The sequence below is a fragment of the Nyctereutes procyonoides genome, unplaced genomic scaffold (genome assembly GCF_905146905.1).
Source record: "Nyctereutes procyonoides isolate TBG_1078 unplaced genomic scaffold, NYPRO_anot_genome, whole genome shotgun sequence".
NCBI classification, from domain to species: domain Eukaryota; kingdom Metazoa; phylum Chordata; class Mammalia; order Carnivora; family Canidae; genus Nyctereutes; species Nyctereutes procyonoides.
The window spans coordinates 2,309,452-2,334,705 of NW_026575041.1; the positions used below are offsets into that span (position 1 = coordinate 2,309,452).

The following is a 25,254-nucleotide window of genomic DNA, read 5'->3' on the forward strand; positions in this document are numbered from 1 at the left end:
GATGTACTGAATCTGGCTATAAATCAATAGTGAGTTTCAATTAAGCCAGGGGTGGGGCGGGGGAGGGGGGGAGTGGGGGGGTGTAACCAGAGCACTAAATGCCAGTAAGAGCTCCAGATCCCACTTTTCCTCCACCCACCTCTTCAAATATGCCTCTTTCAGCCTCAGGGTATCCTGGGTGCCTGAGGACCCCTCCACTAGGCCCCCCAAGTGAGGGGAAATAGCCCTTCAACATTGCTTCATTTTAGAAGAAGTCAAAAGCTTGAAGAGACTCAGGGCCACCAGAAGGCTGCAACATGGAGGTGCAGAGGTTCTGTAGCCGGGAGCCTGCCAATCAGTCTCAAGACAGACTGTTTCATGGGTTCTGCTCCTGCCCTCTCAGCTCCATCATTCTGGCCCATTGGTGCCTGGAAGCTGCTGGAGGCCATCTCATGGAGGCAAACACAGAGCTGAGCCTTCAAAAGCTCTGGAAAGACATCTTCACTGAAGATCTCTGAGGAGGCAATGAAGGAGATTCTACTACACAAGGCCTCTCTATCTGCTCTTCCCGCCCACCCCTCCTTCCAGCCCCACCCATACAGCTCCTTGTCCTCTTGGCTCCTTTCCTTCATATCTCCATCACCCCACCCACCCCATTCCCCCTCACTTCTTCTCTGGTCCTCGTTCCCTCCCCTCTTAGCTTTCTCCTGTAGAACAATCTAGGTTGCCCTTGGCTGCTGGTGTACCATGCCGACCCTGTATGGGAACCAACCTAGAAGGTAGAGGGGAGAGAGGGCAGGGCAGAGAGACAGAGCAGGAAAGGCAAGGACTGCATAACTTAGTATTTTTCTTTTAGCTCTCTCTAATCCCCCAGGCTGTTGGGCCATGAAGCCATTGAGAGACAGACTCTGCTAGAGTTAAACTCCATAGTCATGTTGGAGGCATGCTTACAGCTGGCTGAGGAAGTGGGAAAACCAGACCCAACCCATCTTGGGAATCCATCAGAAGTGTTCTCCAGAAGAGGCTGATAATTTGGACAGAAGGAGCTTTGATTCTTTAAGTCGCAGTGAAAAGATGTACGGAAATGTCAGAAGACGTCTATTCCCTATGGGATGCAATGCCTTGCCAAGTAGTACAAATATCAGCTACCTTGTGTCTTGTTCCGAGTCTGAGACCAGACTCGTCATCAGTTGCCTGTCCCGGAGGTGCTGGGGAGTAGGAGAGCAGAAGGCAGAGGGTTTCTGCCCACAGTGCCTGCTGAGCCCTGCAGAGTCCTAGCAGACTGCCAAGAACTGTGACCCTTTGGTTACTTTTCCAAGAGTGAAAACTGTGGGCCACAGGTAAATTTCATTCCCAGCTTCTCTTTGTGAGGCGTAATAGGATAAAGGGTAGAGACTCCAGTCAGGTCATCTTGGTGTTTATCTTGGCTCTACCCCCTTTGTAGCTGTGTTACTCTGGGCACATTATTTAGCCTCTTTGTACTTTAACTTCCCCAGCTGTAAAATGGTAATAGTAATGATATCTATCTTGTAAAGTGGTTGTGAGGATTAATGTGTGCAAAACACTTAGAATAATGCCTGGAATATAGTAAGCATGCAAGGCATGTTACTATTACAATGATCTTGCCTTTTGTGCACACAAGTTCCTCCAGCATCTCTCTCTAGCAATTGGCCTAGGAGGTTTCTAAACAAGGGGCTTTGAGCAGGGGGTTTCTCCTTTTCCTTCACCTGGTAGGCAGCTGATCTTTTAAGAAAAACAAAACAAAACAAAAAAAAACCTCAAGCACACTTTTTACAGAACAAGGGCAGTAATCCATGAGCCCCATCTGTTCCTATAAGGAGGAAAAATCATCTATTACATGCCAGTATGAGGGACTCTGAATGCTCCCTTCCTTTTCCCTCCTTTTGTCCCCACCCCTCACTCTCCTCACTTTAACTCAGAGCGAACTCAGTGATGGGGGATCACACTGGGGATGTCTACTTACTGGGGTGCAGAGGGGACATAGACTGAGGCATGGGGGTAGCGTGTGGTGAGGGGTTGGGAAAGCATATGGGTTCATAGGGGTCCAAGGTGATTCACTATGGCTTGGGGAAGACTTCTTGGGGAGTGGAGCAGTGCAGCTGGGGCTTGAAGGATGGATTTGTAATCAGATGGAAGAAGAGAGGGCCAGGTCGTTCTGGTGCAGGGAACAGCACAGCCCGAAGCGGGGAGGGTGTTGGAGGACTGATAAGAATTGTGGCCTGAGATCAGGCTGGAGAGCTGGTGGTCAAAGGCTTGGTGCCAGTCCAGGGAAGCACTGGGGAGCCACAACAATGACAGCAGTGGCCATTTGCTGGGCTCTGCAGGTTCTAGGCACCATTTCTCACGGAGTCCTTACAACACCCCCAATTACAGATGGGGAAACTGAGGCCTGGATGTGGGAATTGACATGTCAAGGTCACACAGCCTTTCTCTAACAAATACTAGACATCCCCCTCCACCCGCCCTCCCTTCTCTTCCCTTTCCTTTATTCACTTGCCTTCCAAGTGACCACCTGCCTCAGCCAGTCCCAGTAACTGGAGACCCCCTAGGAAGTTCTGACAGAGACAGCTAAATGCCAACCGCAATATCAACTCTTTTTTAATTGGGCACAAGGTCTCCTAGGATGAAAACTTCATTTCCCAGGCTTACTGGCAGCTAAGTATGACCAGGTAATTTAATCCTGGGCAATGGGAGATAAGCAAAGTACCCTAAGGCAGTTTAATACAGGGAGGGGGTGAATGTCTTTAAAAGATAGGTAGTGTCAGGATCTCTGGGTGGCGCAACGGTTTGGCACCTGCCTTTGGCCCAGGGCGCGATCCTGGAGGCCCAGGATCGAATCCCACGTCGGGCTCCCGGTGCATGGAGCCTGCTTCTCCCTCTGCCTATGTCTCTGCCTCTCTCTCTCTGTGACTATCATAAATAAATAAATAAAAAATGCCTTTAAAAAATTAAAAAAAAAAAGATAGGTAGTGTCTGTCCTTTGCCTCCCCATCCTTCTTACTGCTTACAATGGGGACATCACAGCTGAAGCACCATCTTGGACCATGAGAAGCAGCTCAGGTTTCTGACTGTTCTGGTCTGGGACCACCTAAATCTGGACTTCTGCACAAGAGAGAAATAAATGTCTATCTTTTTTAAGTCACTAGTTTTTCAGGCCTTTGTTACCCACAGCCAAAGGAATCCCTTTACTTGGGTACTATCCTGAGATGATGGACATAGGCGGAGGCCAGGCACTGTCCTGGACTGGAGTGGGGGCCAGGGTCTAGCCTGGTGTGAGCTGGAAATACCTGGAAAGGCTTAGAAAAGTTGAAAAGCTTGGGGAGTGGTCATGCTGCTTTTGCTGGAGGCTGAGGGGGTGGATGGGTTTCCGGAGAGAGAAAGAAGGGCTGGAGAGAACCTGGGAACTCCATTAAGGGGCTGGGCAGGAGGAGGAGCTGTAGAGGTGGAAGGTCAAAGCCTGGAAGTTTCTGAATGATGGTGGCAGTGGAGGTGGGTGAGTGAGGGCGTAGCAGGAGGGGAGGAAGTGGAGGTGATGGGTAGAAGAGAGAAGAACATTCCCAGGGAGGCTAGGCACAGGGAAGGTGTTTCTATGACAGGAGACCTGTGATTGTTGGCTGTTGTAGGTTGAGGACAGGGGCAGGGCCAAAGATGGAGTAGCCAGAGAGTCAGGAACCAGGGTTTGACCTTTCCAATTTGGAAAAGCCCAGGGGCACTGGATCTGTCCTAACAAGAGATGCAGCCTTCTCCTCCCTCCCTCATTCATTTGTTCAACACACATCCTCTAGGCTCCTCCAAGATGGCGATGGCAACACAGTAGCAGCTCAGACCCAGACCCTACTCTCAGAAAGAATCTGGGGTGAGGGTAGGGGTACAGACAAGGAAACAGTTCATCCAGTAAACAACATTAATTGAGCACCTATTACATGCCAGGCATTGTGCTGAGAAGTGGGTTCCTGTCCTCAGGGAGCTCCTAGTCTGATGGAGGAGAATGGCAATAATGAAATAAACAAACACCCTGGATCATGCCCATTGGGGAGGAGAGCTCAGAAGAACTATAAAGAGGGGTAGGGGATGGGGCACCTGGGTGGCTCAGTCCATTGAGCTTCAGACTCTTGGGGTTGAGCATATGACTCTTGGTTTCAGCTAGAGTCATGATCTCAGGGTCATCGGATCGAGTCCAACTTCAGGCTCCATGTTCAGTGGGGAGTCTCCTGGAGATTCTCTCCCTCACCCTCTGTCTACCCCCTATTCTCCAAAAAAATAAATGAATAAATAAATCTTTTAAAAAGGAAAGAGGGCTGGGGGCAAGGAAGGCCTGACTAGGGAGACTATAAGCTCATGTAATGGTCAGGGGCTGAGAGATGCTCGGGACCAGGGGGGCTTTGCCTCAGCTTGAGGGGCAGAGGAGCCTTCTTAACTGAAGGTAAGCTAATTAGCTCAGTGCAGAAGGGCTGTTACTGACTCCATGACTTTGAACAAGACTGTTTACTTCTCTAAGCCTCTGCTTCCTTACCTACAAAACAGCAATAATACTAACCAGCCCCCTCCCTAAGCCACCAACGGTATCGAGCATGGAAAAATTAGGGCAGAATTATCATTAAGCACAAAAAGTATGATAATGCAATAGAAGAGGCACAAACAGGCACTTTACATAAAAGGAAGCACAAATAATTAAAAAACAACAAAAACAAAAACAGAGAAAGAGATTTGATCCTAGCTTGATAATGCCTCCTGGATGTTGAGTAGTCACATGGCCCGTTACCTTGAGCACTCCTGCGCCTGTGGGAGTCAGGCACCGTGCTCAGAGCAGCACCATTCACAAAAGCAAACACCTGGAAACACCCAAATGCCCGTCCATGACAGACTGGATGAATACACTGTGCTATATTCCCACATTGGAATATTATCTCCCACGCAGCCAGAATGCCCTTTACCGACATGTGACAATATGGATAAATCTAGCAGTATAATATTAAGTACAAAGAAATCTCAAGAGGGGCACCTGGGTGGCTCAGTGGTTGAGTGTCTGCCTTCGGCTCAGGGTGTGATCCTGGGGTCCTGGGATCAAGTCCTGCATTTGGCCCCCAGCAGACAGCCTGCTTCTCCCTCTGCCTATGTCTCTGCCTCTCTCTGTGTGTCTCTCATGAATAAATAAAATCTTTAAAAACAAAACAAATCTCAAGTAAACTGTACACAGCAAGATGCCCTTTTTATAAAGTTAAAAAGACAACAAAAATGAAAATACATACTTTGGAGGAATACACAGATGCAACAAAACTATACAAAAAGGAAGCAAGGGCATGCTGAGCACAGGAGAAAATAGTTATCCTGGGTGGTACGGCAGCAGGAGAAGGGGTTAGGGAAGCTAGATAATGAGATGTAGGAGATCGTCAAAGTCCTAATTGTTTTGTTTTGTGGTGGGAGCCAATTAAATAAGTGGTGAGAATATGCCATGAACAAAAAGTCATAAATAATTCAATTCTGTGCGTTTGAGGGCTAATTATACAGGAAAGGGGACACTCTCAGGTCATTTCTAATTGACTTGGGAATGGAGTCAAGAGCCCAATTCCCCCCTAAGACAGTTCCTTCCTGGGGCTTACTACTTCTTGGGAGTCCTCTATTCCTCATCTTTCTCCCTCTTAAGTACCCAAGGTCCATCATTGGCCATGACTGTGATCATCACGACCTTACTATCTTGATTTCTCTAAGGGACCTACAGCCCTGATCTTGCTGGGTCACCGTGAGTCACTGGGTAGATGGGGTTGTTTTCATGTCCCTTTCATAGGCGAGGAGCCTAAGTCCCAAAGGAAGAGAGCGACCTGCTGAGGGTCACCTGGCGTGTCTGTGAGGGTGCCTGCATTGGGCCCAGCTCTAGACTCCCAGCACAGTGTCCTCCTCTCCATCTTGATGCCCCATGTTTCCAGCTACCTCCTAGATAAGTCTTTGAAGGGCTAAACACAACCAGGCCCCCTCGGTACCTGGGAGATGACTTTGTCTCATCATGAATCAGAAGCAACCGAGGCTGGGAGGACTCAGGAGGTGCTGGAAGCAGCCAAGCCACTCTCTGATTGGGTGAGTGTTGCATTGGGTGGAGGTCCAGCCTAGATCGTTAGACACTCTCCCTCCCCACCAAGGGGAATTCCTGATCCAAAGTCCTCAGTCAGCCCCACTCAAGGCCAAGCTGCAGGATGCTGAGGTGACCTGAGTCCCTGCTCCTCTCCATCAGTTTACCCATCTGTGACATGGGTATAAAAACCTCTATTCCAGAAGTGATATGAAGACAAAATAGGATACGAAAGAGTTTGAACAAGTACAAATTTCAGGTGGTAGGGACCATTGTTAATGGAGGAAAGCAGTGATTCACAGAATGAGGGTCCCCCCACAATACCAAAACTTCCCCCAAAAGAGTAGAAAAACACTTCAGAGGAAACAAGAGTCTGACTTCAAATAGAGTCAGAGAGGCACCTTTGGGTAAATCTAGACCCACTCCTCACTTTTCAGATGAGGCACCCGAGGCCCGGGGAAGTGTAAGGATACACACAAGGTCACACAGCAAGGCAAAGGTAGAGAGCAATAGGCCAGGAGGGTTCTCTTTCTTGCCATCAATTCCCCAGTGAAGGAGAGATGTACTTTTGAGGCAGAGCTGAGACAAAGTTGAGGTGAGGGACTTAGAGGAGGCTGGTCTCAACTCAAAGAGAAAGAATTTTCTCCCTACAGTGATTTGCCACAACCCAGGGGAAGCAAAAGGCAAGGCCCATGGTCAATCAATCCCATAGTGTCTACCATCTTGCCCTAGGCCCATCCCTGTCCCTCTGATCTGGACCAGGGCCTCCTGCTCCCAGAGCCTGCCAGACTAGTCAGGTCTAGCCACAGTCCTCTTGGGCCGAGGGGAGTGTGAGTCAGACCACGCTATTCTCTTTCTGGGGAAGGCGAGCTTAGCCCCAAGGAGAACGAAGAGGCTGCTGGGGGCTCAAGGAGAGAGAACCCCTTCTTCATCAGGGATCTGGGGCCAGTGAAGACTGGAGGAGCATGGTGTTTGAAGGTCCTCAAATCTGAATTTGAGTCATAGAAGGCACTGCCATTTCCTGACTTTGGCAATGGTCAAAGTTACATCTCCTTCATGACCCATAGAGAAGAGGCAATATTATTTACCTACAGGGTGGTTCTAGGATTAAATAAAATGAATGAAATAATATTACGCATATATCCAACGCACTCCATAAATTCCCATTGGCTCATTCAGATGTCAAGGAGCCACCTTGCACTTAAGCTGGGACTGAGGATGAATGGGACCTCCCAGAGGCAGGTGGAGGTGGGGAAGGCCCCAGTACCCGGTACAATGGGAGACTTGCCAGACTGGGGCAGAGGTGAAGGCCAGCTCAGCGGCAGGATCAGCTTGCAGTAGGAGAGGCGACCCATTCGTTTTGTTAGGAGGGTGGAGGGCCACAGGTAGGTGTGTCGGTTTGGCAGCGGCAAGTCGTTTCAGTTGGAGCTCCTTTTGTGTGTGAGGCTGAAGGGACTTTGCGAAGGGAGTAGGCTAGAAACGGCTCTTGAAGGGATTAGGAAAGGACTGAAAGGAAGTAAAGGAAACGAAGTCTTCCCAACCCTCCCGTTTTTTGGCGAGGGGTATTGCTTTACCTGTCCTGGACTCCATGGGATGGGCGAATCCGGCCGGTAGAGGGCGTAAGAGCCGCGTATCAAGGAGCTCAGGAGGCGGGGCATCGAGGAGGGGCCTCGGAGGTGGCGGGGGCAGGTGGAGGGGCGAGCCTAGGGTGGGCAGCTGGAAACTTGCGGGCGGGCGGGGGCGTGGCCACGAAGGGTGGAGCACCTGGAGCGCCGTGGGAGGGTCAGAGCTGGACCTGCCGCCGAGGTAAGAGGGGCGGGGCCTTGGGGGCGCGAGAGGCTGGACGCGGTCCGGGGGGCTGTGGGCTTCACCGCGGAGGGCGGGGTGGGGGCGTGGCTGGGGCGTGGCTGGGGCGGGGCCTGGGCGGGGCGGAGGGGTGGAGCCCAGGTCCGCCTGTGGCCCCCACGGCTCCCCCTGGCGGCGAGTCCCGCCCCCTTCCCGCGGGAAGAGTGCTTCTGGGCGTACCTGACTGTCGGTGTGTACCAGTTTACGGGTCGGAGGTTGCCATGTTGGGGTTCCTTGGACAGAAGGTGTTGCCGCACAAAAGCGTCTGACCCGCGGTGGGGGCGCAGCCTCGGCTGTACGTCGGCAGAGCTGACCACACGCAGAGGTTTCGTGCGTCGGAGCGAGTCCCGCGGGGGGGCAGCTCCGCCGCTCGGCTCCAGAGGGGACCTCCAGAGGGTCGCTCCGGTCCGCGTGTGCTCCCGCAGTCTTGTTTCTCTCCTTCGACTCCACCCCGATTCCCTCCCCCGCCCCAAATCCCGATTCCCTTCCTCGCGCGCGCCCGGAGCCCACCCCCTCTTTTGGGCGCGAGGCCCCGCCTCCCGCCCCCTTTCCTCAGCCACAAAGTTTATTTGCAACAAAAGGGAGCGCGGAGCGAGCAGCCGAGAGGGAGGGAGCGGGGGCCGGAGCGGGAGCGGGAGCGGGAGCGGGAGCGCGAGGGGAGGCAGGCGGGCCGGCTGGCGGGCACCGAGCCGACGAGCGGAGCCCTGGGATCCTGCCCGGCCCGGGCCGGGCCGCGATGCTCCGAGTCGCAGCCGCCGAAGAGGGGGCCGGTCCCGGGGGTCGGCGCTGAGGCGGGAGGGCCGGCGCTGGATGCAGCGGATGCGGCCCGCGGCCTCGGAAACTTGAGCCGCGGCCGATAAACCTCTGCTCGGAGTCTCTGCGTCCTCTCTCTCCCCGCAAACCCCTTCACACTGCGGCTGCGGGAGCCCGGCCGTCGGAACCCGGCTGCTGCGCTCCTCCGGGGCGAGGGCGCGCAGGGGGGGTTGGCCGCGGCTCCCCGAGGCCGGCCCCCCCAGAGTGGGCGCTGCACCATGGCGGACGGGGCGCCCCGCTCCCCGCTCTACCGCAGCGTCTCCTTCAAGCTGCTGGAACGCTGGAGCGGCGGGCCCGGGCCGAAGGAGGAGGCCTCGGACACCCCCGGGCTGCGGCGCCGCGCCTCGTGCCGGCCAGCCGCGTCGGTCCCGGGCCAGCCCTCCCGGCGCGTGTCCAAACTGGCGTCGGGGCCCCCGGCCGCCCCCGCGCAGCCGCGCCCGCTCCGCAGCCTCTCGCCGTCGGTGCGGCAGCTCTCCCGGCGCTTCGACGCGCCGCGCCCGGACGACGACCACGCGGGGGCCCGAGACGGGGGCGTCTCCCCCGGGGCCGCGGAAGAAGCGGCGGAGGGCGCGGCGCGCGGGGCCTGGCCCAGCGTCACCGAGATGCGCAAGCTCTTTGGGGGCCCCGGCTCCAGGCGGGCCAGCGCCGACTCCGAGGCCTCGGGGACGCCCAGCCCCGACGGCGCAGGGTGGGAGCCCCCGGCTCGCGAACCCCGGCAGCCACCGACGCCACCTCCTCGGACGTGCTTCCCCCTGGCGGGGCTGCGTTCCGCGCGGCCGCTGCCCGGCCCGGGGACCGAGGGGAGGAGGCGGCGGCAGCAGCAGCAGCAGCAGCAGCAGCAACAGGAGCGGGCGCAGCGTCCGGCGGATGGTTTACATTCTTGGCATAGCTTCTCCCAACCGCAGGCCGGGGCCCGGGCCTCCTGCTCCTGCTCCTCCTCCATCGCCTCCTCCTATCCTGTCAGCCGCGGCCGGGCTGCCAGCTCCAGCGAGGAGGAAGAGGAGGGCCCGCCGCCGCCGCCGCCCGGGGCTCAGAGTCCGGCCTACCACGGAGGCCACTCCTCGGGCAGTGACGAGGACCGAGACGGTGAGGGCGGCCACCGCTGGGGAGGGAAGCCGGGACCCAGGCCTGGAAGCTCCCTCTCGGATAAGAACTGTAGGCCAGACAGTTATGGGTTAAATCTGGGCAGCATGGACTCAGCAGGGGGAGCCAGGAGTCCGGAGCCCCCCAAGTCTCCAAGAGCCGCTAGTGAGGAAGGACCCCCGGAGTGGGGTACTGGCTCACCTCCCTGTGTACCAGGTCCTCAGGAGGGACTCCGGCCCATGTCTGACACTGTGGGGGGAGCTTTCCGTGTGGCCAAGGTGAGCTTTCCTGCATACCTAGCCAGTCCGGCAGGCTCCCGCGGCAGCAGCCGTTATTCCAGCACAGAGACCCTCAAGGACGAAGACCCATGGGCGAGTCGGGGTTCTGGGGGCTGGGGCATGTATCGCTCCCCTAGCTTTGGAGCTGGAGAAGGGCTTCTCCTAAGGCCCCAGCCTCGAATCCGCACCAAGGGGGCTGTGGGCACTACGAGGGCATTGAGAGATGGAGGACTGGAGTTGGACCAGAGCCGGCAGCGCAAGTCCCTGTCGAATCCAGATATTGCGTCGGAGACCCTGACACTGCTCAGTTTCCTTCGCTCAGATCTCTCAGAGCTGCGGGTCCGAAAGCCCGGTGGGCGCCCCAGTGACCTTGGGAGCAGCCCCTTAGATGGCAGAGACTCACCATCAGCAGGTGGCCCTGGGGCACAACTTGGACCTGTGCCTGCTCCAGCTCCTGCATCACCTGGCACCCGCCCCACACTCAAAGACTTGACGGCCACCCTGCGGAGGGCAAAGTCTTTTACTTGCTCTGAGAAGCCCATGGCCCGACGCCTATGCCGCACCAGTACCCTGAAGCCCAGCTCCTCTGAGCTCCTGCTGGCAGGCCCCAGTGCCGAGGAGGACCCACTGCCCCTCGTTGTCCAGGATCAGTATGTACAGGAGGCCCGTCAGGTTTTTGAGAAGATCCAGCGGATGGGTGCCCAGCAGGATGACGGCAGTGATGTGCCCCCTGGAAGCCCTGACTGGGCAGGAGACGTGACCCAAGGGCAGCGGTCCCAGGAGGAGCTCTCTGGCCCTGAGTCTAGCCTGACAGATGAGGGCATTGGGGCAGACCCTGAGCCTCTGGTTTCAGCCTTTTGCAGCCTGGGTACCACAGGGGTGTGGCGACCCCTTTCCTCATCCTCAGCCCAGACCAACCACCATGGCCCTGGGGCAGAAGATAGTCTGGGAGGATGGGCCCTGGTGTCCCCTGACACCCCTCCCACACCAGGTGCCCTCCGACGGAGACGCAAAGTCCCTCCTTCAGGCCCTGGTGGGACTGAATTGAGCAATGGGGAGGCGGGTGAGGCCTACCGGTCTCTGAGTGACCCAATTCCACAGCGCCACCGGGCCGCCACCTCTGAGGAGCCCTCTGGGTTCTCCGTGGATAGCAACCTTTTAGGCTCGCTGAGCCCCAAGGCAGGGCTTCCAGTGGCCCCAGCTGTGGATGAGGGCTTGACCAGTGGCCACAGTGACTGGTCAGTGGGCAGTGAAGAGAGCAAGGGTTACCAGGAGGTTATTCAGAGTATTGTTCAGGGGCCTGGAGCTTTGGGGCGCGTGGTGGACGACAGGGTTGCTGGCAAAGCCCCCAAGAAGAAATCTCTGAGTGATCCCAGCCGTCGTGGGGAGCTGGCTGGGCCTGGATTTGAAGGCCCTGGTGGGGAGCCCATCCGAGAAGTCGAGCCCATGCTGCCTCCATCTAGCAGTGAGCCCATTCTTGCAGAGCGGCGGGCAGAACCAGAAGAGCCCAGTGCTGCGAGGGGCCGGGCACAGTCTGAGAGGGCCCTACCCAAGACCCGAGCCACCTCCTCCACTGCCCACCGTGACTTCCACCTTGACCCAAAACTGGCTGATGTCCTGTCCCCACGGCTCATCCGACGGGGTTCCAAGAAGCGCCCAGCCCGGAGCAGTCATCAGGAACTACAGAGAGAGGAAGCCGATGAGGACCAGACTAGCCGTCTGTCTCGTGCCCGACCATCCTCCAAACACGTTCGCCATGCGAGTGTGCCCGCCACCTTCACACCTATTGTGGTGCCTGAGCCACCAACTTCCATTGGCCCCCCCGTGGCTGTGCCAGAGCCTGTGGGCTTCCCTGCCAGAGCCCACTCCACACTGCAGGCCCCATCACTCGAGGATGTCTCTAAGCAGTATATGCTGACCCTCCACTCTGGCGAGGTTCCTGCCCCAGTACCAGTGGATATGCCCTGCTTGACTCCTGTTGCACCGCCCTCTGCTGAGGCCAAGCCCCCCGAGACAGCCCGGGCTCCAGATGAGCCTGCCCAGGCCAGCAAGTGCTGCAGCAAGCCACAGGTGGTGAGTGCTTTTTGGGGGGTTCTGGGGGTGGTGGTGCAAAGAAGGGCCACGAGCGCTGACTTCCAGAGGAGCCTTTTGAGTGTGCTCATTGGGTAGCTGCCCAGATCTGAGGGTGCTTTTCTGGTACTGGAAGCCCAGGTGGTTTTAAGAGTGTTAATGACACAGGGTTCCTGTTAATGACTCAGGGCCCAAAGGCTGATGGTGCCGATGCCAAAGGTTCTTGCCTGCTTCGAGGTATTCTGGGTGATAATTACAAAAGGCTCTAATCTAGTCCTTTAGCTGTTTCTCAGGGACTGGTTTTAGAGATTTCTATCTGGTTCTTTTGTATAAATACACGAGGAGGCGTGAAGGTCTTCCTTAAGGTGAGCTGCCCTATTGGCCAGACCCTCACAGGAAGTTAGGGCCTGCAGCCCACAGGTGACATAGGTTTGTACTTCCTCATGTGGCTTTCCTATGGCAGATCAAAATGTGGGTTTGTCCCTGGGCCTGGGAGACTTGGAGAGGTTACAGGCATTACTTTATGGAGGAGCAGCAAAGACCCCATGGAGTACTCTGGTGGCCCTGGCCTTTCCCTGTGCCTCAACCTCCCAATCTGGAAAAGCAGGGGGTTGTGGACAAGGTACCTATGACTCCATCCAGCTGGTGCTGCACAGATTTGGGAGTTCCCAGTTGGAGTTGAAGCACTCTTGATTCTTGAGGTCTGCCAGCACCTCTTCTAATTAGAACAGGGGCTTGTAGGGGAGAGCAGGGACTTGTAGGGGAGAGCAGGGACAGAGAAGAGGCCTCCAAAGCTCAGCGGTTGGGGGGGCTGCTTCTGTGGAGCAGGGTGGGGCACCGGTCCCCCATCCTGCCAGTTTTCATCTTTCTCACCCTACCCCCTTCCTGATGACTCTGAAATGCCTCCCCCCTTCCTCTGCCAGACCCCAAGCCCTGGGGACTCAATCTTCCTGAGCACCACCCCCTTCTGCCTTCAGATGTCCCTGGAGTTTGGGCTGTGGGTTCGGGTAGGTTCTAGGTGCCATGATGCCTTGGCACCTGAATTGGAAGCTAGATTCTAGGTTTTGGGTTCCGGGCCTAGTATGGAGATGGCTCAGGCTTATTTCAACGTAGGCCTGCACTCCCACTGTGTTCCCTGCCTGTGTGAAGTGTCTGGAAACCCTAAACCCTGGACTAATTTGGTCACTCCCAGTTCCCAGCACTCTCACGGCCCCTCTGAACTCTTTCTTTGTTTCTCTTTCCTTGTCTCTGTTTCCCCCTAGTCCTGGCTCTGGTGTCTCTCACAGAGGCCACAGAGACAGCCAGGAGGCAGGGAGTGGGGAGAGGGGAAATGTTGGACCTGTCCTTCCTTCTGAGAGCCTGAGAAGACAGCTCTGATGCCCCTAACTCCAGTGCCAGTTGTCTTTGGAACACAGAGAGGCGGGGGGGGGGGGGGGGGAGGCCAAGAGCAAGGGGAGCTCCTGCCAGGGGCCCCCTCCCCAATTGTCTTCCCCATATAATTATCTCCTGGGGAGCCTTGAAGGCTAAATTAGGGAAGAAGGCAGGAATGAATCAAGGGACTCAGGGAAACTGGCCGGGGGCAGGGGTTGGGGGGTGGGTGTGTGCTCCTAAGAGGCAGCATTGAGACCCAGAGAGGAGGTGGGAGTTTTTGCAGAAGTGGCTTTTGGTCTCCTGCTCTTTAGCCCCCGCTACCCCCAGAGGGCTATGAGGTGGGGGCATATCTACCCATAATACAGGTTTCTCCCTGTCCTCAACGGAGCCTCTCTCCAGTCTCAAGCTTAGTCCACTCTAGTCCTCCCACCTTTCTAGGCCCAACTTGATGTTCCTTCTTGCCTCATAGAGGAAAGAACCAATAAGTCTATATTTGGAACAGCAGGATTTAAGCCCAGGATCCATCCAGATCCCTGTGTGGCCTAGGATCCATCACATCCCTGCTCTATACCTCACTTTCCCCTTCTGTAAAATGGGGTAATGGTTTCTGCCTGGCAGGCTCTTGTGAGTGGGTGGTGCAATCACTCCCTCCCTCCCTGGGGGCAGGAGAGAGGGGAAAAAAACAGGCTCCACTGCCCCAGCTGCTTCTCAGTGACCAGCCTTGGCCCCTCCTCCCCGTCCTCTACTGGTTCCTGAGCACAGGGCTGGGCACTCTGAGCCTCAGTAACTTGGTGGACTTGAATTGGCTCACCTATCCCCTAACTTCCCAATGCCCTCAGAAAGCCTGGAAGTTCTCCCATCTGCTAGCCCAAGTCCCTTCTGCTACCCCCTTCCTTCCGCCTCCAGGAAAATCAGGAAGATGGGGAGCAGCTGTTCACCCCCTCCTTATGGCCTCCATGGAAGAGACAATGTTCCCTTGTTTCGGGCCTGGGGCTCCAGTCACGCTCCCTGGGCTGTGGGTGGAGATGGTATGGTGTGAGCTCCAGAATAAGAAGGGAAGAGAAGAGGCTTTCACGCTTTGCTGATGAGGCAGAAACCAGGCTGAACCCAGCCAGGGACTCACAAGAGAGGCCCTGGTGGGGCAGAAATGACCCCTGACCCCAGGCTTTGGGGAGTCCCTCAAACTCAGGTCTCCCCCAGCCCAGAATCTGTATTTGCCCTCTGCATGGTGTATCCCCATTGTGAGCAGGTGGCCTGGGTACTGGGCCTGGCTCAGCCTCTGACTCGCTCTGAGACCTGGACAGAGTCATCTTGGGCCTCAATTTCCCCATCTGTACAGTGGGATGTCAGACATCCTGGTCCTTGAAGCTCTGAGGGAGGACAGCCTGCAGAGTGGTCAAGAGAAACAGGAAGCTTTGGAGTGTTGCTGGAAGAGAAAGGCAGCTTGTGCAACAGCTGTGAGAACCTAGGAGCCCAGGGAATGAGGAGTAACTTGTGGTCATTTTATTCTCTGAACACCTGCTTGTGTTTCCTCTGGGAGCAGCAGAGCTGTTAGAGCCTCCATGCCCTACCCCTGCCATGCCCCTTGTCATTTCCACTTAGACCCACAATAGCCTGGATGATCAAACTCTTCTTTCCAGGGCTTCCCCTACCCCGGCCTTAAAGTACAGAATCTTTTTTTTTTTTTTGTTAAGATTTTTATTTATTTATTCATGATAGACCTAGAAAGAGAGAGAGAGAGAGAGGAGCAGAGACACAGGCAGAGGGAGAAGCAGGCTCCATGCAGGGAGCCCGATGTGGGACTCGATCCCGGGGCCCCAGGATCACGCCCTGGGCCAAAGGCAGGCGCTAAATCGCTGAGCCACCCAGGGATCCCCATAAAGTACAGAATCTTATAGCTCAACCTTCTGCCCTCAGGTGCTGATACCCATTTAACAGATGTCACAACTATAGCCCAGAAACAGGAAATGACTTGTGTCTCAGAATCATAGATGGATCGACTCAGAATTTTAGCATACTGGCATAGCAGTAACAGTGGCTAATATTTATTAAATAACTACTGTTGCCAGACACCCTGAATGTTTCATTCTTCAAATGTGAAAGCTGTGAGAATCTTCCAGGGCTGGATTCTTAGAATTGCAGGCTGGTAGATTCCCACTGAGTCCTAGAATGTCAGTGTCTTAGAGGTGAAGGAGCCCAAGGGATCCTTGTTTCTTGGGATTGGCCTGCCATCTAAGTAAGGGGGACAGGGTCAAGGGGGAGCCGAGGAGGTGTCACCTGTATACCCCTTACAGCTTGAACACCTTCCTGGTGGTTAGTTAGTTCACTGGGACCTGAGGGTAGGGTGGAAAGGACTTTGAGACTCAGAAAGGAGAATGCTGGGTCTAAGGTCACACAGCAAGGCAAGGCACAGCCAAGCCCAAGCACCAGCCTCTGCCCCTGCCCCAGCAGACATGCCCACCCCCTGCCCGGCAGCTTGCCCAGCCATCTCCCTGCCTTGCTGAGGAAGGCCTGGACTGTAGCTCTTCCTCACCTTTCTTCTCTCTGTGTCCCCTTGGCTGGGAACTCATGGGGGCAGGGGTTCTCTCCTTTCCTTACTTGGCTCTTTGCTGTGATTTTTCCATGGAAACTGGTTCTGGGTGGGGAGGCAATTAGGACATTTGGAGTTCTGAGCGGTACCAAATATCTATAATTAAACATCTTGTCACCCAGTAGGAGGGTGGGATGGGGAGGACAGGCAGAGGGCTGTCCCTTTCTTTTGTTTATTCCCTGCCTCCCTACTCCTTCCTAAGGGCTCCTCTGGACTATTGGAAGGAGTACAGTCCAGGAATGCCCCCCCCCACCCCTCCAGTCATGGAAGCAACTCTGGATGGACCAGAGTTGACGCTGACATTTTTCAGCCGTACATTTCTGGGACCACTGGGTTTGGAATGCTCTAGGCTGCTGCTAATCCTGTCCCCAGCACTCTCCCAGTGTAGAGATTTGCCTCTCCTGCTTCCTTCCCCTCATCTGTGATCTGAGGCTACACATGCTGCCCTGCATAGGTTAGAGGCACCCCCAGGCCTGGGGAACCAGATACTCTGGGGGTTCAGGATCTAGCAGCAGACTGAAGGGACTATAGGATGTTGAGGAATTGGCCTGGGGGCTGGCAGGGGGGACTTCGTGGAGGAGGCTATGCCTGGAGCCTGGCCTTGAAAATAGGAAGAGTTTGTATAGCCAGAGAAGAGAGGGAGGGGTTCTAGGAGGAAGGCATTACATGAACAAAGGCTAGGAAATAGGAAAGACATGGCAGGTTGTGTGTGGTAGGAGTTTCTATCAGAGACTTGGGTGACCCTTGATAGAGCAATGCATTCATCCATTTAACAAATACCTCCTGAGCTCCTAGACACTCCAGGCACTCTCCCAGGTCCTGGGGATACGGTAACAAACAAAACAAAGATCTGGCCTCATGGAGTTTTCAGACTAGTGAGGAGACCTGTGTGTAAATGGATCTATTATGTGTCAGGGAGAGGTAGGCGCTAGGGAGCGAAAGAAAGCAGGTTAAGGGAGTAGAGAATGACAGGGAGGGGATAGGCCTGGAGCAAGTGAGGGAGGAAACCAGGTAGCGGTCTGGGTCTCGGTCTCGGTCTGGGTCTCGGGGAAAGGACATTCTCGGGGCAGAGAAGAAAAGCAACAGTAAAAGCCCCAAGGTAGAGTGTGTTTGAGAAATTATCCAGAGGACTGTGTGGATGGAGCAGAGTAGGAATGAGGACAGAGACGTAAGGGAGGGTGGGAGTGGATCAGGGTGGAGGCAGATCTCAGAGACCCATAGGAGGACTTCAGCATTTACTTGAAGTGAGATGGGGTAGGCACTTTCGGAAGGTTCTGAGTAGAGCAGTGACCTGATCTGACTTAGACTTTCCTAGGTGTGCTGTAGCTGCTCTGGCAGGGGAGATTGCAGGGGACCATGGTGGAAGCAGGGATGCCAGTAAGGAAGCCACTGGAATAATCTGGGGGAGAGCTGATGGTGGCTTAGGCTGGTACAGAGGTGGAGTAGTGGCTTTCTGCTGCAACCCAGAGGGTTTTGTGAGGACTGGGACCCCAGCATTCAAGGTGAACACAGCACTGCAGCTCTCATAGCTGGGCTCTCGGAGCTGGGCAGTGTGTGAGGGGTTGATGGGGGCTGGGGAGGAGTTGATAAAGTCCCCAGGGTATAATGGGGCAGGAGGATACACTGACTGCCCCCTGCGGTCCTATACTGTCTTTGCTCTAAGAGAAGGAGGGTGGAACCATCATAGGGCCTTAGTGAGGATAGTGATGGAGCCATGGCCCACTGGTGTCTCCTCTACACCCACCATGAGACCCGTCAGCTCCAGCCTGCCTATCTCCTGGGACACGGAGCTCATGCCACCCTAAGGTACCTCTGTCCCTCCCATCTGGTCCTCCAGCTAGGTGGGCATTGCCATGGTCCCAATATATGGATGAAGACACAGGTCCAGATTAGATGGAGGTTTGCCCAATGCCCTGTGGCTCAAGTATGGGATTTGGCCCCAGGTGTCCTGCCACCCAGGCCATACACTGGCCCCACAGAGTTCTCACTGAGCAGAGTTGGCTGGATTGGTGGTGGTAGGGTGGGGGAAGGGGGAGCCCATGTTTCCCAGAAAGGCTTGAAGCCCTGGCGTACTTATTGGGAAATGTGCCCAGGCAGCCTGGCGCCTTGCTGGCAGGCCCTAAAACGGGGGCTCTGGATCCCTTGGGAAGCAGGAGTCTATTGGAGCCCATGTCCCCACCATGGCAGTAGATCCCCTCCACCCACTGCCACCCCAACCCTGGGGCATTCCAGGCATGGACCAAGGCAGAGAAAAACTGCCAGGCTGCCCGGCCCTGGGCCATGAGCAAGCCCCATCCTATGACATCCGGGGGCCTGGGGCCCCAGCCAGGGTAGGGTGAACTCCACAACCACCCACTCTAGTAGCCAGGGCCACCAGGGATGACTTGGTGTAGCACCTGGAGATCTGCCCTAGGAGTCAGGAGATGGGTTCCAACCTTAGCCTCCCATTTTCCTGGTGTGTGGTCTTCGGTAAACCCCTTTCCCTCAGAGCCACAGATTCCTCGATGCTCTTGGACACCAGGAGAAACACTCCGCCCAGGGCTGCTGGGAGAGGCAATGGCTTTCCTGAGTAGGCCCCAGTTTGTAGACTGAAGAACTGGCAGGTGGAGACTCATGGCCCCATTAGGCTGCTGAGGAGACTGAGGCTGAGTGGGCTGCACCCCACCCGGTCTGCCCCCCCCCCCCGCCTCTTTCTTGCCAACCAGCTGCTTTTCTAGCCTCTACCACGCACACACAGATGAGGCCTCTCCCCGCACTTGCGGCAGCTGTGAGGCTCAGTATGGGGCCTAGCCTCAGAAGTGGTGATGCTGTTGCTGCCAGAATTTTTAAACTTTGTCCAGGGCATGGGGCCGTCACGGGGCTCTGAGACTCTCCCAAGGCAGGGAGAGACTGAGGGGCAGTCTGAACCGGCAGAGCGAGGTCAGAGGGACATGAGTTGATTCTAGTCTAGGCCAGCAGCTGGGTGGCCTATTCATTTCCTTTTGCTGCTGTGGCAAATTACTGCACGTGTAGGACTTAAAACAATGCAAATATTATCTTACAGTTCCAGAGGTCAGAAGAAAAGGGTTTCACTGGGCAAAAAAATTAAGGTGCTAATAGGGCTGTGTTTCTTCTGAAAACTTTAGGAGGAAAACCTGTTTGCTTGCCTTTTACAGCTTATGGCATCTGCTGGCACTTCTTGCTTTGTGCCCCCTTCCTCCATCTTCAAAGCCAGCAGCATCACACCTTCAAATATTTCTCTCACCCTGTACATCCTGCCTCCCTTTTGTAAGGACCTGGGTGATTACTTCAGGCCAAGATCATCCAGGATCATTTCCTCCTCTGAAAATCCTTTCTCACATCTGCAAAGTCCCTTGTGCCATGGAAGGTGACATTCACAGGTTTCAGGGATCAGGATGTGGACATCTTTGGGAGCCATTGTTCTGCCCACCACAGGTATTCACAGGCTGTCAGCTCTCAAGATCCAGCGTCCCTGGGAGGTGCTGGGCACGAGGCACGGCCAGTTAACATAGGCCTGCTGCATTTGTTTCTTTCTATGGTCATTTGTCATTCATTCATTCAGCATTCAGTTGTTGAGCCCCCTAATGGGCAGTGGGGATGCAGAGGGAAAGCCTGCACACTGTCCCTGCCTGCCAGTGCTTTTCAACAAGGGTCCCAGTCCCCTGAGGTGGGTGGAGTCCAGCAGGTGGCTGAGCACTGGCCTAGCAGCAGAGGGACCAGAGTGCCAATGGGTCTCTTATGGATGGGCTTGGCTTTTAGGGTGGCTGGCCCTGAGCTTGCAGACTAAAAATTGGGATGAAGCAGCTTCTAGGAAGGGCCATTGGCTATGGACTTCAGAGCCAGGACTAAGAGGGAAGGTGAGGGTCTAGGAGGGAGTGGGAATCACATCTCTGTTGGGCTGCCCTAGGGGGAGCTCAGGGGCAGATGGGGAAGAGCTCCCTAGCAGCATGCACCAGGAGCACCATGCTGGGGATCGGTGCCTCTGATGCTGTTGGATCAGAGGACCTGTCAGGTCTTTCATGCCCTGAGAGGCCGAGACACTTCCCAGGAGGTGGCATGTGGAGGGAACAAGCATGGCCCAGATCCTTTCTCCTCTGAGGCTGTGGGGGATCCAGGGCAAGCATTTACAGACTCCTCTGCATTGCCCCCTCACTCCACCAAGGATTTTTGTTAAGATTAAATGGAATCTGAGCACCAGGGTGGCTCAGTGGTTGAGCATCTGCCTTTGGCTCAGGTCATGATCCTGGGGTCCTGGGATTGAGGCCCACATCAGGCTCCCTGAGGGAGCCTGCTCCTCCCTCTGCCTATGTCCCTGAGGAGCCCTCAGGGAGCCTGCTTCTCCCTCTGCCTATGTCTCTGCCCCTCTCTCTGTGTCTTTCATGAATAAATAAATAAAATCTATTTTAAAAAAAAAGATGAAATGGAATCATGCTAAGAGGGCTTGGCACATGGTACATGCTAAAAAAGTGTTAGTTCCTTCCATCATGATTGAGAGGTGAGACATTAGAATGCTAAGATTCTAATAAACATTGAATCCAGGATGCTCAGATTCTCAGCATCTCTTTCCAGCTTAAGGCAGAGGACAGAGCTTGGGATGGGAGGGCAGCTGGGGTACTGACTGGGTAAGGTAGGTGGCCCAGTAGCCTGGGTTTTTGGAGATGAGAGGTGGGCAGAGGAGAGGGCTGGGCATTTGGGTGGAGTCAAGTCCTTGCTCTTCTCTCCAGCTCTCCCTCTTGCTTTATTACCATCAGCCCCAATCTGGGAGGCTGAGCAGAGCCAGACCCCTCTCTGGTCAAAGCCCCAGACCCATTGGAACCAGCCTCTGGAGCAGGGTTCACAGGCCCCCCAAGCTGGGGAGTCTGAGGGTCTGTGTGCCTTGTGGGCTTTGGGGTCAGACCAATAAGGGTTCTCATCTCAGAGCTGACTCTGACTCACTCGCTGGGTGAAAACTAACAAGTCATTTCATCTTCGCTTTGAGCCTCAGTGTCCTGCCCCATCAGCCCAGGACCCCAGGTTTAGAAGCTCTCAGAACGGTGGCTACTTTAAGAGCATGTACATTTGAGATTGCCAGTTCAGAGTGTAGAATCTTGTGGTTTCAGGAAGAAGGATTCTGTTTTTTTCCAGGAGTCCATACCTCTTAGCTTGATTCTGCTCGGGCATTTGAGATGGTTACTTCTTGGTTCTGAGACGCCGGGGCCAAGGAGAGGCGGGGCAGGTCCTGGGCCAGTAGGGGGACTGCGTTGGAGGGGGCCAGGCTGAGGGAGCTAGCGCCAGGTTGGTGTCTGTTTCCTGTTTATTGGTTCCCAGGGGGTGAGCAGGCCCTGCCCCAGAGCAGCACAGAGCAGGAGGGAGGGAGGCGCCGGAGGGAGGGAGGGAGGGAGGGAGGCGGGGTGTCCTGGCTGCCAGCCAGCCCCACAGCGCGGCCTCCTGGGACTGCTGAGACCCCTCCCCCTGAGCCCCCTTAGACAAACATCCAGTCCTTTCCCAGGACAGGGCACTGGAGGTCAAGGAGCAGATGTGGAAGGGAACAGATGGAAAGACAGGAAAGGACCCTTCCCCCAAAAAAGTCCTACTGACTCCATCTTTTTTGGCTGCCTGTGTCACTGAAGTCTCACTCCTGGTTCCTCACTGTCCCCCCTCTGTCTCTCCCTGTCTCCCCAGCATGGGGCAGATGAGGTGAGATGTCCAACTTCTTGGCAGCCCAGGAGGCAGGAGGAGGAAGAAAAGGGATAGTGCCCTCAATCCAGGAGGTCCACCTGGAAAGATCTTTAGAAACCAGCTGTGTCTTCTAACCATCCCTTACCCTGGCATTTTTCAGAGGGGAAACTGAGGACCGGCAAGGGGAGGGGTCTTGCCCAAGGCCTAGGCCCAGAAATCTGCCCTGTGCTCCTCACTGCTGTTCCAGCCCCACATGTGGACTGCTGCATATCAGGGTCCACGGGGAATTCCTGAGAGGGGAGATGGCATGGGTCACTTGGCCTTTGAGGGAATTGGACTGAACCAAGCAGGAAAATGAAGCTTTGATGTATGTCTGCAGAGAAGTGTCTGTTTGACCAGAGCACACAGGGCAAGGCTGTGTGCAGAAACCAGGTTGAAGGCCTAAACTGCCAAATTAAATGGCCTGAGCTTTGTCCTGTGGGCAGTGAGGAGCCATGGAAGGTTAGAAGGTGAGGAGGAACAGTGCCAGTGCCAGATGGACACATTAGAAAACATCCTCTGGTTGTTGACTGGAGAAAGCAAGCAAGGAGAAGCCTGAGCTAAAGGGTACTGGTGATGCAGGGATGGAGAAAAAAGGACTTACTAGGGAGATAATTTGGATGTAAAGTCTGACAATTTAAATTTTGGCTCATGGCCCTATCAGAAGCTAGAACAAGGGGAGTGGGACCCACCTCCCTTATTTCACTTGGACAGTATGGCATTAGGACAGAATGCAGGGTCATCTGAGTCATTCCCCTGCCTCAGGGCAGAATGTTCCTTCCTTCCTTTCTTTCTTTCTTTCTTTCTTTCTTTCTTTCTTTCTTTCTTTCTTTCTTCTTTTGTTCTTTCTTCTTTCTTTCTTTCTTTCTTTCTTTCTTTCTTTCTTTCTTCTTTCTTTTCTTTTCTTTCTTTCTTTCTTTCTTTCTTTCTTTCTTTCTTTCTTTCTCCCTTTCTTCCTTCCTTCCTTCCTTTCTTCCTTTCATTTATTCATGAGAGACACAGAGAAAGAGGCAGAGACACAGGCAGAGGGAGAAGCAGGCTCCCTGCACAGAGCCTGATGTGGGACTCCATGCCAGGACTCTGGGATCATGCCCTGAGCTGAAGGCAGATGCCCAACCACTGAGCCACACAGGCGTCCCTTCCACTGCATTTCTAAAAGGGGAAGGGGCCTCTGAGGAAGCTCAGGTCCCTACCTTTGTGCCTCATATGCTTCCTGTCTAACTTTAGTGCCTCCTGCTCTAGCAGAAGTGCCTGCTTCTCAGTGGGGTCATCAGAGAAGAGCAGAGCTCCAGGCTATACCCCCAATTCCACTCCTTCTGGGAGGCACCTGGGTAGGGAGCATGGGGAGTATGGAAGGAGCAGGCCTGTGCTGCCTTGCTAGCTGTGACCCGAGACCAGTTACTCAGCCTCAGTCTCCCCATCTGTGAAGTGGGAATCCCAGATATGCAGAGTCCAGGAAAGCTCTGGACTTGTGCAGACCCTTAGGAGCTGGGGGTAGAGTGACTGGTAGGTGGACAGGCAGGCCATCTTGCTAGCAGTGCTTGCAGTGGGTCCTATAGTCAGAGACAAAATATCCTTGTAATATTTGTGCCATAGACCCTAAGACAAGTGCTGTTATGTGGCAGTCCTGGAGGCCTTCCTGGAGGAGAATAGGGCAGGCTGTAGGGAAGGAGTAACTCAGATTTGGGGCCTGATCTGAACCTCTTTCCTCATCAGTTGTCTAAGTTCCCTTCCAGCTCCTTGCTGCACCCCGGTCCTCTTCTTCTCTCCTCCTCCTGGACCAGAGCTTTCAGGCTTCTCCCCAAGGCCAGCGGGGGCGTTGCCTGGGGCGGGTGAGGAATTTCCGAGGGAACAGCTAAATTCAGCTCTGGCTAAAAATAGTCCTGGGCCCGGCCCCAAGGCTAGAAGGGGAGGAGGAGCTGGAGGAGGAGGGGGGTGAGGCAAGCCCTTATCCTGACCGTCGCACCTCTTCACCTGGACCCAGGGCCTGGGCTTAGGATAGCCCCCTCCTCCTCCACTTCTGGTCTCCTCACTCACACCAGGCCTTTACCTCACTGGGGCTCTGTGCTTTCTTCTCCCTCCTCTGTCCTCCTTGCCCTCCTCCCCCAGCCTCGCTCCTTCTGGCCGTCTCATTTCTCTGTATCTCCCTGCCTCTGGCAGAGCCAGACAGAGGCTCGTGGCCAGGACCAGGCCTTCAGAAAAGGGCCTTGTATAGGGAGGTGTCTCCTTGGCATCCTAGCCTGAGTGTCAGGAACCACCCCCCCAACCACTGGCAGCTGATCCCAGCCCCTCTCTGGGGTAGGAGGGGGGTGGGAGCAGGGGAGGGGTATGAGAGACCTCAAGGTCCTGAGGTGTGGAGATGTGAATGGGGCCCCTGTTTCACCCCATGACCTGGTGCATGGTTCTTGTCAGGTGGCTCCACCCTTGCCAAGCCCTCCTGTTCCTGGCACACAGGGCATCAAAACACATTTATTAAATAAATAACGTGGAGGGAGTGGGGAAGGCAGGAGGAGGAGAGCTGGGCCCTGTCCTTGGGGAGTTCCCAGGCTACTCGGAGCTCTTCCCACCACCCGTGTCCAGCCCTGTGTGGGCTCTGTCCTGGAGATCACAGGCCTGAGTACCCAGGCAGGTGAGAGCTGGCAGATGGGCAAAGGATACTGTCCCAAGCCAGTACCAATTGGGGGTGGGGTGGGAACTAGACACTGAGGCCCAGTGAAGGTGAGGTTCCAAGCTTAGATCGCAGAGCTCAGAAGGGGGGGGGGGTGGTATTAGAACCTAGGCTGGCCTCACTCCAAGGCTGTAGGGGTGAATTTGGTCCTAATGTAGCAGAGAAGTCAAGAGAAGAGCACAGTTCCAGCTCTTTCAAGGAGGAAGTAGACAGAAAGTCTTAGGAGGTCTGGCCCATAGTGCTTAACTGAATATGGTGTGAGGGGTGGGGGCCTCACAAGTAGTGATAGCAAAGCTTGTCAAGCTCTCCCTGTATGCCAGGCACTGGTCTAAGCACTTTCCGTGCATTCACTCATTTAATCTCACAACCAGTTGTGGGGAGGTATAGTCATACCTGTTTCTGGATGAGGAGCCTGAGGAAAAGCATGATAAAGTAGTTCGCCTGGGTTAGGGAACCTAAGTGGGGAATTGGAGTTGAAATCCAGGCACTCTAGTCCCAGGATCTATAAACATCACTCAGGCTCCTGGCTTTCAAGACTGCCTGGATGGGTGGTAGTGCCATCACCAAGGAGGTACGAGGGAGGAGAGAGTAGATTCCTGTTTGGACATAGGAAACCCACTGGATTTGTGGTCCACAGTCCCAGTCCCAGGAACTAGCACACAGTGGCTGCTCAGTAAATCCTAGTTGAATGGCTCACTTGAATATGAGGGGCCGTTGAGGTGCAAGAGGTGGTGATGGGCAGGCAGAGGGAATGAGTATTTCCCCCTACCATTGC

General features: G+C 55.1%; 1 protein-coding gene and 1 long non-coding RNA gene across 3 annotated transcripts in view; one reads left to right on the forward strand and one right to left on the reverse strand.

Annotated features, from left to right (window-relative positions):
- Positions 1 to 5,183: 5,183 nt before the first annotated feature.
- On the reverse strand, positions 5,184 to 7,907 carry LOC129506627 (uncharacterized). The gene is made up of 2 exons (XR_008663842.1): positions 7,639 to 7,907; positions 5,184 to 7,570 (listed from the first exon to the last, which is right to left on the reverse strand). It is a non-coding gene; the product is annotated as an uncharacterized LOC129506627 (long non-coding RNA).
- Positions 7,908 to 8,013: 106 nt separating this feature from the next.
- ARHGEF17 (Rho guanine nucleotide exchange factor 17) overlaps positions 8,014 to 25,254 on the forward strand; it is a 60,520-nt gene continuing 43,279 nt past the window's right edge. For both annotated transcript variants that reach the window (XM_055320392.1, XM_055320393.1), the window contains exon 1: positions 8,014 to 12,156. In XM_055320392.1, coding sequence (XP_055176367.1) covers positions 8,941 to 12,156 — 3,216 coding nt within the window. In that variant the 5' untranslated portion in view covers positions 8,014 to 8,940. The remainder of the gene's footprint in view (positions 12,157 to 25,254) is intronic.